Raw genomic sequence first — 13,229 nt, 5'->3', positions numbered from 1 at the left:
GGCTTGGTCGGGTAAGTGCCCAACTCTTGATTTCGGTTCAGGTCATGATCTCACAGTTCCTGATATCGAACCCTGTCAGGCTCCGCACAGATAGCATAGAGCCTGCTTGGGATTCTCTCTATCAAAATAAAAGAAGCACAATTGGCTAGGGGTTCCAGGAAATGTAAAGAAGCACTAAAATGGAAAAAAAAAAAACAAAACACTAGAGTAAATTAATGGGTGACTTTAACTATTAGTATGTAAGATTTTTTTAATAGACCTTTCATCTGCTGGTTCAGTGAGGAGCAGAAACAATTCCTGTTGCGGATCTTATAGTCTGGTGGGGAAGACAAATACTCAAATTATAACAAAATGTAAAATTACAGCTTTGACAAATGCTGTGAAGAAATGTTACTTGGTGTATAAAAGCCTCTAATAGAGGAGAATGGTTAGTAAGGTTTCTGAGAAAGTAGTTGGATTGAGCTCTGAAGGAAGAAGAGGCATTATTTACTCAGAGTGGTGATGGAGGAGAGTATTTTTTGGTTTTTTTGTTTGTTTATTTTGAGGGAGAACGTGCAGGGGAAGGGCGGAGGGAGAGAATCCTAGGCTGGCTGTGCTCTGTCAGTGCAGATCCTGACACGGGGCTTGAATTGTGAACCACGGGATCATGGCCTCAGCTGAAATCAAGAGTCAGATGCTTAACCAACTGAGTCACCCAGGCTCCAGAGGAGAATATTTCATGTAGAGTACAGCAGGTACTATGACTCTGTAGAGATGAGATCATGGCATTTCAGAGGAGCTGAAGGAAAACCAGTGGGGCTAGAAAGCAGTGAGTTGTTAGATGAGGATGGAGGGCCAGCTAGGTAACCAGAATATGTAGGGCTTTGGAAATCTTTTAAAGACTTTGGCCTCCATCCTAAAAGCTATTAAATGTGAAGGGGTTTTAGGTATGTGTGAGGAGGGCATAGGGTTAAATTGGATCTCTGTAACTTCTGGATAAAGAACAAATTCAAGTTTTGCTAGCTAATACTGTATACCAGGGACAAAATGGGAGCTTAGGGTATTGGCAATAGATATGAAAAGACATAAACAGATTCTATCAGTATTTCAGTAGACAACTCACTAGAACTTGGTGATGTACTGTATATGGAAGAGTAATGGAGAGGGAGGTACGAAGGATGCCTCTGTCTTACAGAACTAGAACGATGTCATTTACTGACATAGGGTAACCTAAAAAGAGGACCAGATTTTGGAGGGAGTTCGTTTTGGACATGTTGAATTTGAGGTACTTTGAGCACATTGAGTTGAACTGTCAAGTAGGGACTGGAATTTAAAAGGGAGATTTAGACTAGAATATAAATTTATGAATCATTTGTATCAAGGTGGTAATTTCCATTGTCAACATGGACTTAGTTATTAGGTGAAGACTATAGGACAGAAGAAGAGGCCAGGACAAAACCAGTCACATTTGTGATTCCAAATACAGCCACATTCTAAGATGCTGGGGATTAGGACTTCATCATAAGAATTTTTTAGGAGACACAGTTCAGCCCAAAACAACATCTCCATCTCCCATCCAAGTACTAACCAGGCCCGGCCCTGCTTCGCTTCCGATATCAGACAAGATCGGATTCAGGGTGGTATGGCCGTAGACAACAACATCTCTATCTCAAAAGTGTTTATCTTTATGATAAATAATGCTCAAAATAATAGTTCCCTCGGGGGTCTTTTTAAATTTGAGAAAAGGAATAAAATGCAAGTACTGTGTAACCACCATTGTCAGAATGCACCTTTTTTCCTAAAGGAGAATTTCTTTTTTTCTTTTCCCCACAAAGGAGAATTTCTAATGAACATGGCCAGATAAACTTTGAAAACAAGAGTCAATGTGGGGAACTCCCCATCACTCTAAAAACATTTATCTAGATTATTTGTCAGTTGCATAGGAGGAGGACTCACAGAATATAGTTGGAGGACAGAATATAGAGGAGGACTTAGAATATAGTTGTAATCATAGCTCTGATTTATTATGGCAAAAGAATACAAGTCAAAGTCATCAAAGGAAAAGAGGTGTGTAAGTCCATAGGAAACAGGCAGAAGCTTCCAAAAGAATCCTCTCGTAATAGAGTCACACAATACACTTAATTTCCCCAGCATTGAATTTTGCTAGTATGTGTGAAGGGTTGTCTACCAGGAGAACCTGAAATTCTGAGTAGGCACCCACTGCCTACTACATACCAAGATTCCAGACTCCCAGGAGGGAAGCAGGTGTTCAGTGTAAATCATACTGTTTATGCACGGAGTTTAGATACAGTGAGCCATCAATTAGGGAATGATGAGAACTGCCCCAGAATACAGATCTTTTTATTTTTTTTTTATTTTTTTTTTTAACGTTTATTTTTTTTGAGACGGAGAGAGACACAGCATGAACAGGGGAGGGGCAGAGAGAGAGGGAAACAGAATCGGAAGCAGGCTCTAGGCTCTGAGCCATCAGCCCAGAGCCCGACGCGGGGCTCAAACCCGCAGACCTCGAGATCGTGACCTGAGCCGAAGTCGGACGCTCAACCGACTGAGCCACCCAGGCGCCCCATACGGATCTTTTTAAATTGCTGTTTTGGGGGCTCCTGGGTGGCTCAGCCGGTTGAGCATATGACCTGGGAGCTCGAGCCCCGCGTCGGGCTCTGTGCTGACAGGTGGGAGCCTGGAGCCTGCTTCAGATTCTGGGTCTCCCTTTCTCTGCCTCTCCCCCACTCATTCTCTGTCTGTCTGTCTATCTCTCTCTGTCAAAAATAAGCATTAAAAAAAAAAAAACACATTTTGCCAACTAGAAAATACCATCGGATCCTAGTCAGTAAGCAGTAACTCACACATCAAGCCATTTTAACAACTATAATGGGATTAAAATTAGGTGTATGTGTTAAGAAGGGTGAGGCCATAGCATCTTTATAATACCAGCAGTTCTTAGTCATTTCCTTTTCTCTGTGGCTTTCTGAAGAGTTGTATGTAAATTGAAATCAGAATGTTGAATCATTTTAAATACCTCAATGGTGCTTATTAGAGAGTTCCATTTGTTTAACAAAAAATACCAAAGAAAATACATTCATAATATGAATAATTAAAAGATAGGGTTCATAGAGCTTTCCTTTTCTGTTCTTTCTTTGTTCTCCGTACACATGTGAACCAGAAGACCAAGGAAATCTAGCCTCTTAAAAAGTACATGCTTAGAAATTACTAGTTCTAAAACAACTTAGAACAATTTAAAACAATTCTTTTTTGTTCGTAGTAGTAGGTACGTGCAAGGATTTTGGAGACCATTATTACCCATAGTCTTATACCAGTTATTCTAGTGTGACTTCATATGTGTCATCTTGTGCCAAATTAGTCAGATGGATTGGGACTGAGAGTTAGGAGTGTAGCCTCACCTGGATGGAAATGGTAATCCAAGGGTAAAAAACTGAGCTGGCAGGGGTCACAACAGAGGTCAAAGAATTTCTTTTTTTTTTTTTTTTTTTTCAACGTTTATTTATTTTTGGGACAGAGAGAGACAGAGCATGAACGGGGGAGGGGCAGAGAGAGAGGGAGACACAGAATCAGAAACAGGCTCCAGGCTCTGAGCCATCAGCCCAGAGCCTGACGCGGGGCTCGAACTCATGGACCGTGAGATCGTGACCTGGCTGAAGTCGGACACTTAACCGACTGCGCCACCCAGGCGCCCCTAAAGAATTTCTTGTATTCAGGGACAGGATAGAAAGCCAGGACCAAAGCCAGGGGCAATAACAGTTAGCTTAAAGTCTGCAAACCAGAGTCATTTGGTGATGGGGAGAAAACAAATGGTTAGAATAACTTAGAAATGTTGACATTTACAAAGCTCTTTGATGTTATCTTATGATTGCATCATCACCTTCTAAAGTGGTGCTGTTACCTTGATTATTCAAAGGTTTTAAGGGACGATTAAAGATATTAACAGTCACCACAGTAAGTAAAAGAGTCCAGTCTTACAATTTAATTTTTCAGACTAAAAATTCCGTATTTTTAGATAGCAGCGTATGAAAAACTGTTCTGTTGATTTGTGTGATTCTGCAAACATGCCCCAGGTAGGGGGGTGGAGATGGGGATCCTCATCCTTCCCAGGTCACGTTTCATCCCAGCCCCATTCCACCATAGTAGCTCAGTTTTAAATATTCTAATTATAAATAAGAGTACTCTGAACAAGATAATTATATGGCTCATAAAACCCATTGGATTAGTATGCCATATTACCTTTTTAGAACAGGTAGTTTAAAAAAGTGACACCAGAGAAAAGATATCCCAAAGTGAGAACAAGGAGAAACTGTCCACTAGTAGCAGAATTTGACATCCCAGCCTTATGGGAAGAACTACCTGAAACAGCCCTCAGGAGTGTCAAAGGACAGACAGGAAGGTATGATCAGACTTAGGAGTTTATTTTTCTATCAGTAATGGAACCTATACAGGCATAGTTTCAAAGATGGATTTGATATTGTTTGAAATTCTTAAAATTTAGAAGTTACAAAAATTATAAAACCTTTATCATAGATGAAAAACCTTTATAGAACCATTTATTAGATATGCCTTTTTTTTGTGGCTTTCTTAAAATGTCATTTCAGTGTACTGTTCTTCAAAGTAATGTGGATAGTAATGTAAATAGACACAAGCCAAATCATTTAACTTGCAGAATCTCCTTGCTGTCTGGCAACCAGGAATGGTACAGTGGAAATTAATGACTTAAAAAGGAGACCAAAAAAAAAAAGGGAGACCTGAATTCTAATTCTGTTATTGTTAGTAATTATGTGACTGTATGCCAGTTTAGACCTATAAAATGAGAGTTGGTCTTAGTTGAATTCTTAGGTTCCTTTTTGAAAACTTTTACTTAGCTCTGCCATAATCCAATCCATTTCTTCTTTTTTAAAAAATTAAATTTTGGGGGCGCCTGGATGGCTCAGTCAGTTGAGCATCCAATTTCAGCTCAGGTCATGAACTCCCACTCATGGGTCTGAGCCCCAGCTCTGTGCTGACAGCTCAGAGCCTGGAGCCTGCTTTGAATTCTATGTCTCCCTCTCTCTCTCTCTCTCTCTCTGCCCCTCCCCTGCTCGTCCTTTGTCTCTCAAAAATAAAACATTAAGGGGCGCCTGGGTGGCGCAGTCGGTTAAGCGTCCGACTTCAGCCAGGTCACGATCTCGCGGTCCGTGAGTTCGAGCCCCGCGTCAGGCTCTGGGCTGATGGCTCAGAGCCTGGAGCCTGCTTCCGATTCTGTGTCTCCCTCTCTCTCTGCCCCTCCCCCCTTCATGCTCTGTCTCTCTCTGTCCCAAAAATAAATAAACGTTGAAAAAAAAAATTAAAAAAAAAAAAAAACATTAAAAAAAAAAACTTTTTTTTTTAATGTTTATTTTTGAGAGAGAAAGAGCATGAGCAAGGGAAGAGGCAGAAAGAGAGAGAGGGAGACACAGAATCCAAAGCAGGCTCCAGGCTCTGAGCAGTCAGCACAGAGCCTGATGCGGGACTTGAACCCACTAACTGAAATCATGACCTGAGCCTAAGTCAGACGCTTGACCAACTAAGCCACCCAGGTGCCCCCACAACAACAACAAAAAACAATTTTTTTAAAAATTAAATTTTACTTCAGCTTTGTTGAGGTATAATTGACATGTAAAATTGTAAATCCAATCCATTTCTTAAAATACTGGAATGTTGTTCCATAGTCATAATAGTAGAGCTACAGTGATAATAGCTAACATTCAGTGAGCTTTTTTATGTATCTTACTGTGCCAGGAATAATACTTGGAATTCCTATTGTATTCTTACAGTGGTCCTAGTACTTCACACATGGAGACACTAAGGCTCAGAGAGGTTTAAAAAATATGGTCAAGCCTTTTCTTGTAGCTAGTAAGTGGCAGAGCTTTTTGACATTGAACCATGAAACTTTTATGCATTTTAAGTTTGCCTACAAGGTAAAAAACCTTGAAAAGGTGAGTATTTAAACCAAAGATGCAACAGTCATATTTATGAGCAGTAATAACCACAGGGTCATAAGTTTTATATTCACTATAAAGCCTGATCACTTATTTTTCTAGTGCATAAACTGTGAATTTAATATACATGTTGCATGTAACAGATTCTGAATTTGGGCTATAGACTGAAAATTTTTTGTGTATGTACAAAGCTCATTTAAAAGGCAATACGCATTTAGGGGTGCCTGGGTGGCTCAGTTGATTAAGTGTCTGACTCTTGATTTCAGCTCAGGTCATAATCTCATGGTTCATGGGATCGAGCCCTGCTGTCAATGCAGAGCCTGCTTGGGATTCCCTCTCTCCCTCTCTTTGCCCGTTCCTTCCTCCGCTCATGCGTGTGCCCTCGCTCTCAAAATAAACATTAAAAAAAAAATAGAAATATGCATTTAAAAAAATGTCTTTAAAGCAAAAATTGCCTGTGCTCGTAGTGCTGTAGATATACAGGGCTGAAAGAAAGCTTTCGAGCTGTACTAGAGAAATGCAGTCAGCTTGGTACTTACTGGGAAAGCTGGAAGAATGGACAGTCTCTTTTTTTCACTTGATGACTGCACTGGTTAATTGACATTTTACTGTAATCTGTATAATCTTCCTATTTCTCTTATAGGTAGACAACACCTATGTAATTAAGCTGGGCTAGAGACAGACTCTAGGTGGTAGGGAGGAGGATTGGGGAAGGCTTCATGTCAATAACCTTCTGGGCAAGGCATAATTTGGACCACTGGACTGCAGGGAAAGGTAAGGGGAATAGCAAGAGCAAAGGCAGTAAAGTGGAAATGCATGGAACTTACAGGAAACAGCTAGTTTGCCTGCAACAATAGATGATAGTTCTTTGAATGCAATATTAATAGTTATAATACCTACCATTTGAGTTCCTGCCATTTCAAGGCTGACCATTCCTCATTTTAAGCCTTATAGCAACCCTATATTGTAGAATCTAATCCAGATGGGTTAAATAGCTTAAACGTGGTTACTCTGTTAAGTGGCATAGAGACAGAGTGTGAGAGGGGGAGTGGCAGAGAGAGAAGTAAACACAGAATCCAAAGCAGGCTCCAAGTTCTGAGTTGTCAGCACAAAGCCCAACACGGTGCTCGAACTCATGGAACGTGAGATCATGAACTGAGCCGAAGTTGGACGCTTAACCAACTTAGCCACCCAGGCACCCCTGGGTTTTGAGATTCCCAATTAAACATTTGTTCTGAATCTCAGAGAAAAGAATATTTAAAGTCTAATGTTGAACTGCCTTTGATAAATTCTAACTACTCTCAGAAAGAGGGCCTTATACGAATAAGGCCAGTTTAAAAGGACAAAGTGGTATGTTAGGAGACACTGGAAAAGTCTTTTTCCTTGAATCAGATATTCAATATTGGAGCCTAATTTATATGTATCTGAGACTTTCCACTACAATTTCTTTTTTATTTCCACTAAAATTTCTGTTTGGAAAGGATATTTATACTTGAGCCCTTAGAAAGTTTCTCATTATGAGTGCTCTCAATTATTTTATTTTCAACCAGAAATGCCATTAGTTCAAAGCAGCCTCAATTGATGCTAGTTCTGGATAATTATGGAGATCATTTCACAGAATTTTTTTAAGCTTAACACAGATTAAGCAGTTATTCCTGGAGGCATAATCTCACAGTTGCAAATATTGGTGACCTGGTAAACAAGTGCTTAAATTATAGAGATGAGGAGTGATCCTAAAGGATGAATGGAGGTAACATTTTCTAAAGTGAATTGGTAGTTGTGATTTGACGTAAAATTTCCCATGAAACCTCCATACATGGATTGGAAGTTGTCTGTCTATTCAGTAGAGATGTTCTCTGGAAAACCATTTTAGGTGGCTCAGAAATGGTGCCAGCCACAATGAAATCATTAGGTCACAGATGCACCGTCTTCCTCATATTTCATTGAGGTCTCTTCTCAAATGTCGAATCAGAGAGGTTTGTTGTGAGCATCCTGTCTAAAGTAGCATCCCCTGGGGCACCTGGGTGGTTCAGTCAGTTGAGAGTCCAACTCTTGATTTCACCTCAGGTCATGCTCCTATGGTTTGTGAGTTCGAGCCCCACGTGGGGTTCTGCACTGACAGCTCAGAGCCTGCCTGGGATTCTCTGTCTCCCTCTACCCCCTCCCACTTGTACTTTCTATAAAATAAAGTTAAAATAATTAAAAATTAAATAAAATAATAATTGGTCAGATATGCTATTAAGTAAAGGCAGGGTGAAATAATCTCATACGACTGCACACTAGCCCAGCATACCTCTCCCCAAGGTCCCCTCCCACCCACTAAGCCAAAAAAAATAAGAAACGGAAAACACCCCAGAAAACAGTGTTTAAAAAATAATCATTTTCTCCTTTTTTTAAATTTAGGAACAAGTTCCAGTTCCGGTCTACCATCCAACACCTAGCCAGACTCGCCTAGCAACTCAGCTGACCGAAGAGGAACAAATTAGGATAGCTCAAAGAATAGGCCTTATACAACATCTGCCTAAAGGAGTTTATGACCCTGGAAGGGATGGATCAGAAAAAAAGATCCGGGAGTAAGTTTTAATTTATACATGTTTCAGAGTTCTAGCTCCAGAGATTTGCTTTTGAAAAATATTCTCCTACATTTTTTTTTCCTCCTACATTTTAGAAGATGAATATTTAATTAGTTCATGCAAGGGACTATTAAGATACAGCAATTAAAGGGGTGCCTGGGTGGCTCAGTCAGTTCAGCATCCAACTCTGGCTCAGGTCGTGATCTCACGGTCAGTGAGTTTGAGCCCCGCGTCAGGCTTTGTGTTGACAGCTTAGAGCCTGGAGCCTGCTTCAGATTCTGTGTCTCCCTCTCTCTCTGCTCCTCCCCACACATGCCCTGTCTCTCTGTGTCTCAAAAGTAAACATTAAAAAATTAAAAGATACAGCAATTAAGAATATTCATTAAAAAAAAAAATAGCTATGAAATGGTGTGAATTCTGACCATGTTATATGTTGTCCCTGTCCATGTATCACTTAAAAATGATTCACCTGTGTAAGTGTGCTGGTGGCCTTGTCTGCTGGGAAAGCAGTATGGCAATATGTCAAAGACCTTCTCAGGTCTATACCCTTTGAGACAGTTAATTCTAAAGCTCTATCCTAAAATGTGTACCTCACTCCAACTCTTAGCACTTTATACACAAGATATTCACCATGGTTTTATTTAGAGTAGAAGTATAGCTAAGTAAATTGTTTTATAGGAATACATTGGTAGATTATGCAGCCACTAAGATGGTTAAGGAGTTTTAGTGATAATTTGGAAAATCTTACACCTATTCTTAATTCGTGGAATAATTTTATTATGTCTGATGAGTTGAATATAAAATTTTACTTCTGGGAAGTTTTTGTCCTCAGAGCTCAAGATATAATTTAATTTACTATGTTGATGCTTGGCTCTTTGAGCCATAGCACTATTTAGTACTAGTACCTAAGATAATAAACTGTCTAGAATACTGACTTCTGAAATATTACAGCATTGGGTTGCTTCTTAAACCTGTAGAAAAATGCAGTGGACTTGAAACTAGGGTTAATGAAGAGCTCTTTAACTACAACAGTCCAGTAAGTAGGCTGAATTTAGTGGTTGTTTTTACATATAGTTATTAAAATGAAAACTTTCTTACTCTTGGGCTTACACTAAAAGCTGAGTTCAGGTACACAAATTTTTTTTTTTAAATTTTTTTTTTTTCAACGTTTATTTATTTTTGGGACAGAGAGAGACAGAGCATGAACGGGGGAGGGGCAGAGAGAGAGGGAGACACAGAATCGGAAACAGGCTCCAGGCTCTGAGCCATCAGCCCAGAGCCCGACGCGGGGCTCGAACTCACGGACCGCGAGATCGTGACCTGGCTGAAGTCGGACGCTTAACCGACTGCGCCACCCAGGCGCCCCCAGGTACACAAATTTGATCTGATGGCTTCCTACCTTGAAGCATCACATTCTTCTTCAGGTGTCTTCTATAATATGTAGCTGCTTTATAAATGCAGTTCTAGGAATGGATTTGATCCCCATGTGGTCCATTCCTCTTTGCTCTGTTAGGTCTCAAACTCGGCACATTTCCAGAGGATCAAAGTAAGAGATTGTTGATGCAATAATGCTTATTAGGAAAAAATTCAGTTTGCATGCTCAGGTGGTAGGATGACAGGCAAGCCATTTTCATCTGTTCAGTTTAACACTGTCTTTGTAATGAGATTTTAAAGAGTATTCTAGATGACTTCTCTAAACATGCTTTTTCTGATTTCTCTCCCTGATACCCCCACAGGTGTGTGATCTGTATGATGGACTTTGTGTATGGGGACCCAATTCGATTTCTGCCGTGCATGCACATCTATCACCTGGACTGTATAGATGACTGGTTGATGAGATCCTTCACGTGCCCCTCTTGCATGGAGCCAGTTGATGCAGCACTGCTTTCGTCCTATGAGACTAATTGAGCCAGGGTCTCTCGTCTGACTTTAAGTGAACCATCATTTTTGGTGGTTTTGATCTTTTGTCACTGAGCCCAAAGAGCCAGGGATTAGGAATTAAGATCATGCACAAAAGTTTCCTAAAAATTCCTGAATGGCTGCAGATGTTGGGGAAAAAATACGTGATATTTTAGAAACTTAGGGGGAAAAGTAGGATGGTATTTTTATGTAAAGCCTTGACCCAGTGTTTAAAAATATAATTGTACTTAGATCTTGTTATTGCTCCAGTACATAGGAATTGTGTAAAGTGTTACAGCAGCTGTATATGTTTAAATTGTGTGTGTTGAAGATTAGGAAAAAGATAGTGGTTGTTTTTCCTACATGAAATAATTTTCTTTTTCCCCCCACCAAAATTCTTTTCTGAAGTTGCTGGCATTTGGGTCAAGGTTTTATTAAAAGCTACATTTTATAACACTGGCACAAAAAAAAGTAGTTTTAAGCTTGTTTGCACAGTTCTTTTTTTCCATTGGAAATGGAATTCATTGCCTTAGGTCTTTTTAAATAGTGTATTATTATCGTTGGGGCTGGCTCTATGCTTGAAAACCAGTTTATTTATAACCTGTTATAAGTGCTATATCTGTTTGCAGTTAGGAAATGCAGAATTCAAAGTGATCTCCTAGCTTGTAAGCAAACTGAGATGCACTATCCCTTTTCTATAAAAAATGAGTTATGTCAAGAAACCAACTCTAGTAAAGTGGGGTTTACTATTACCCTTTCCTATGTGTTTTATCTAATTATTTTGGTTGTTAATATGGTAATAATTAAAAGTCAAGGTAAATTTTAAATATTAAGATTTCTGATTTATTGAGCTTGACTTATGCCACCACGCTTATGTAAAATGAAAGTGGCACCATGGTGAAACTGAAAAAAGTTGCTCAGTTGTAACAGTTTTGATTTATTCTTTCTTGTGACCTCTTTCCCTTATTGTCTTGAACCATAGCAAAAGGATACTGCATCTCTTAATAATTGTAGTGCTGAGGTTATTGAAGTTATATAAAACACATCTCAGTCTCTGTTTCTTGGAAAGGACAGTCCTGCTAGCTGACTGACAAGTCTAAGTCTAAGCAGGGAGAATTAAGATAAATGTATTTCATGTTTTGCACACAAATGCAAAATTTGTATAACCACGTGACTTCATAGTTGTGGTCTCAAAGAAGGAATTTTTCCTTTTTTTCTTGCAGTTAATGTAAGAGCACTCTGAATCTCTAAGCTTCTGAAGTGTTAGAGGTAGAGATGGTCTAGTAAAGATGTAGTTTGTAATGTTTTATCCATTTAGCATGTGTTTATTTTTCCTTATGTACTCAAAGGTGACATTTGTTCAGCTCAGTGATATTATAGTTAAGAATCATTCATTAGCAAAAGGAGAAGCAATCTCAGTCTAACAAATCAGAAATGTTTATTTTATATTGAGTTGACTATTTGACTTTAACACTTTTCTACATACAAAACACAAGTATCTTGAGGGTTCTCCATTATTGCATTGTAGAGGAATTCAGTATGTCATAAAACCTTCTTAAAGATTTGACACTAGACTGTAGTATACATATGTTGGTTAATTTTCTTATGAGCCCCATGATGGAAAGACTTAAAGATGAGATTGAGAAAAACTGAGAGAAATTAGATTATCAGGTTCTTTTAAATTGTTACATGTATCTTGCTTAAGTTTTTGTTTATTAATTTATATCCACCCAATTACATAAAGCAAATTTGGAGGAAACACCTGAAGTTGTGCAATATTTTCAGTGATATATTACTTTTTTTATCCTGTGTTTTCTACTTAAACATGTCTGTGTCATCAAGTATTATAGTCAGACTTTCCTTTTTTTCTACATTGTTAAAAATGGTAAGTGAACTTTAAAAATATCATCTAATATGTTTCTGTTAGTTTTTATTACAAGGCTTCTTTCACAGAAGTTTGGCAGTAATATTGAAGGAACTAGTATTGAGCTGAAAATTTTAAGGTACTTTGTATTCTTTAATTTTGATTTCCATACACCATGTTAAGAACTATCAATTTTGGCTTTTACTAAAGTTAAATAAAGTTATAATACAGTTGTAAAGGGCTAGAGTTGATTACATTAGAATATTCAAATTATCTAATCTTTCTTTAAAACAGTGTATAAATTTAAAACAATGTACACATTCATAAATTTAATCTCTAGGTCTATATACTTTTTGGGAAGTATTTTTTATGGTGTGGCATTTAATACCATCTGATCATAACTTAAGCTTGATAGCTTCCAATTTTCTATAGCTAGAAATAATAGGTACAGCATTTAGATTTAGGCAAGATGTGTCCAGGGTTGGCTATAGGATTTGAAATATCTGAAAAGCCTGATCAGGAAAAAGTAAGATTCTTACCCTTTTAAGTGTAAACACAACAAGCTGTATTACTTTCAGATACTGTGTAGTTGGGTAAACAAAAACTTTTTCAATTCTGAGTGTTTTTTATAGGAAATTTCTCAAACCAGGAGAAGATTCCCCTTACTGTTCGTGTCTCCTGTGTGATATAAACCAGTATGATTTTACAGAATACAGTGAGCATTGAGGTGACAAGTTCTTTGCGTACCACAAATCTCATAAGGAAGCATGCATTTTACAAAAGGAATAACAATAGTCAAGAGCAGACCTGTGTATACTCCCGAGACTGAAATGGTAAATAGTAAAGAAGGTAAGTTTCTTTGGCATAATTTAGAAATGTAGGCAGTTTGGTTACCTCTGCTTACAAAGGCATTATAGCAGTTTCCCATAG

The 13,229-nt window shown here is 38.5% G+C and overlaps 1 protein-coding gene across 1 annotated transcript in view; it reads left to right on the top strand.

The window, feature by feature from the left end:
- Positions 1 to 12,194, top strand: part of RNF11 (ring finger protein 11) — a 40,380-nt gene extending 28,186 nt beyond the window's left edge. The window contains exons 2-3 of the mRNA XM_047872037.1: positions 8,367 to 8,536; positions 10,273 to 12,194. Of these exons, the coding sequence (XP_047727993.1) occupies positions 8,367 to 8,536; positions 10,273 to 10,444 (342 nt within the window). The 3' untranslated portion in view covers positions 10,445 to 12,194. The remainder of the gene's footprint in view (positions 1 to 8,366; positions 8,537 to 10,272) is intronic.
- The last annotated feature ends 1,035 nt before the right edge of the window (positions 12,195 to 13,229 follow it).

Source organism: Prionailurus viverrinus, chromosome C1 (genome assembly GCF_022837055.1).
Source record: "Prionailurus viverrinus isolate Anna chromosome C1, UM_Priviv_1.0, whole genome shotgun sequence".
NCBI classification, from domain to species: domain Eukaryota; kingdom Metazoa; phylum Chordata; class Mammalia; order Carnivora; family Felidae; genus Prionailurus; species Prionailurus viverrinus.
Note: the sequence above shows the minus strand (reverse complement) of the source record. Positions and strands in the feature narration are given on the sequence as shown.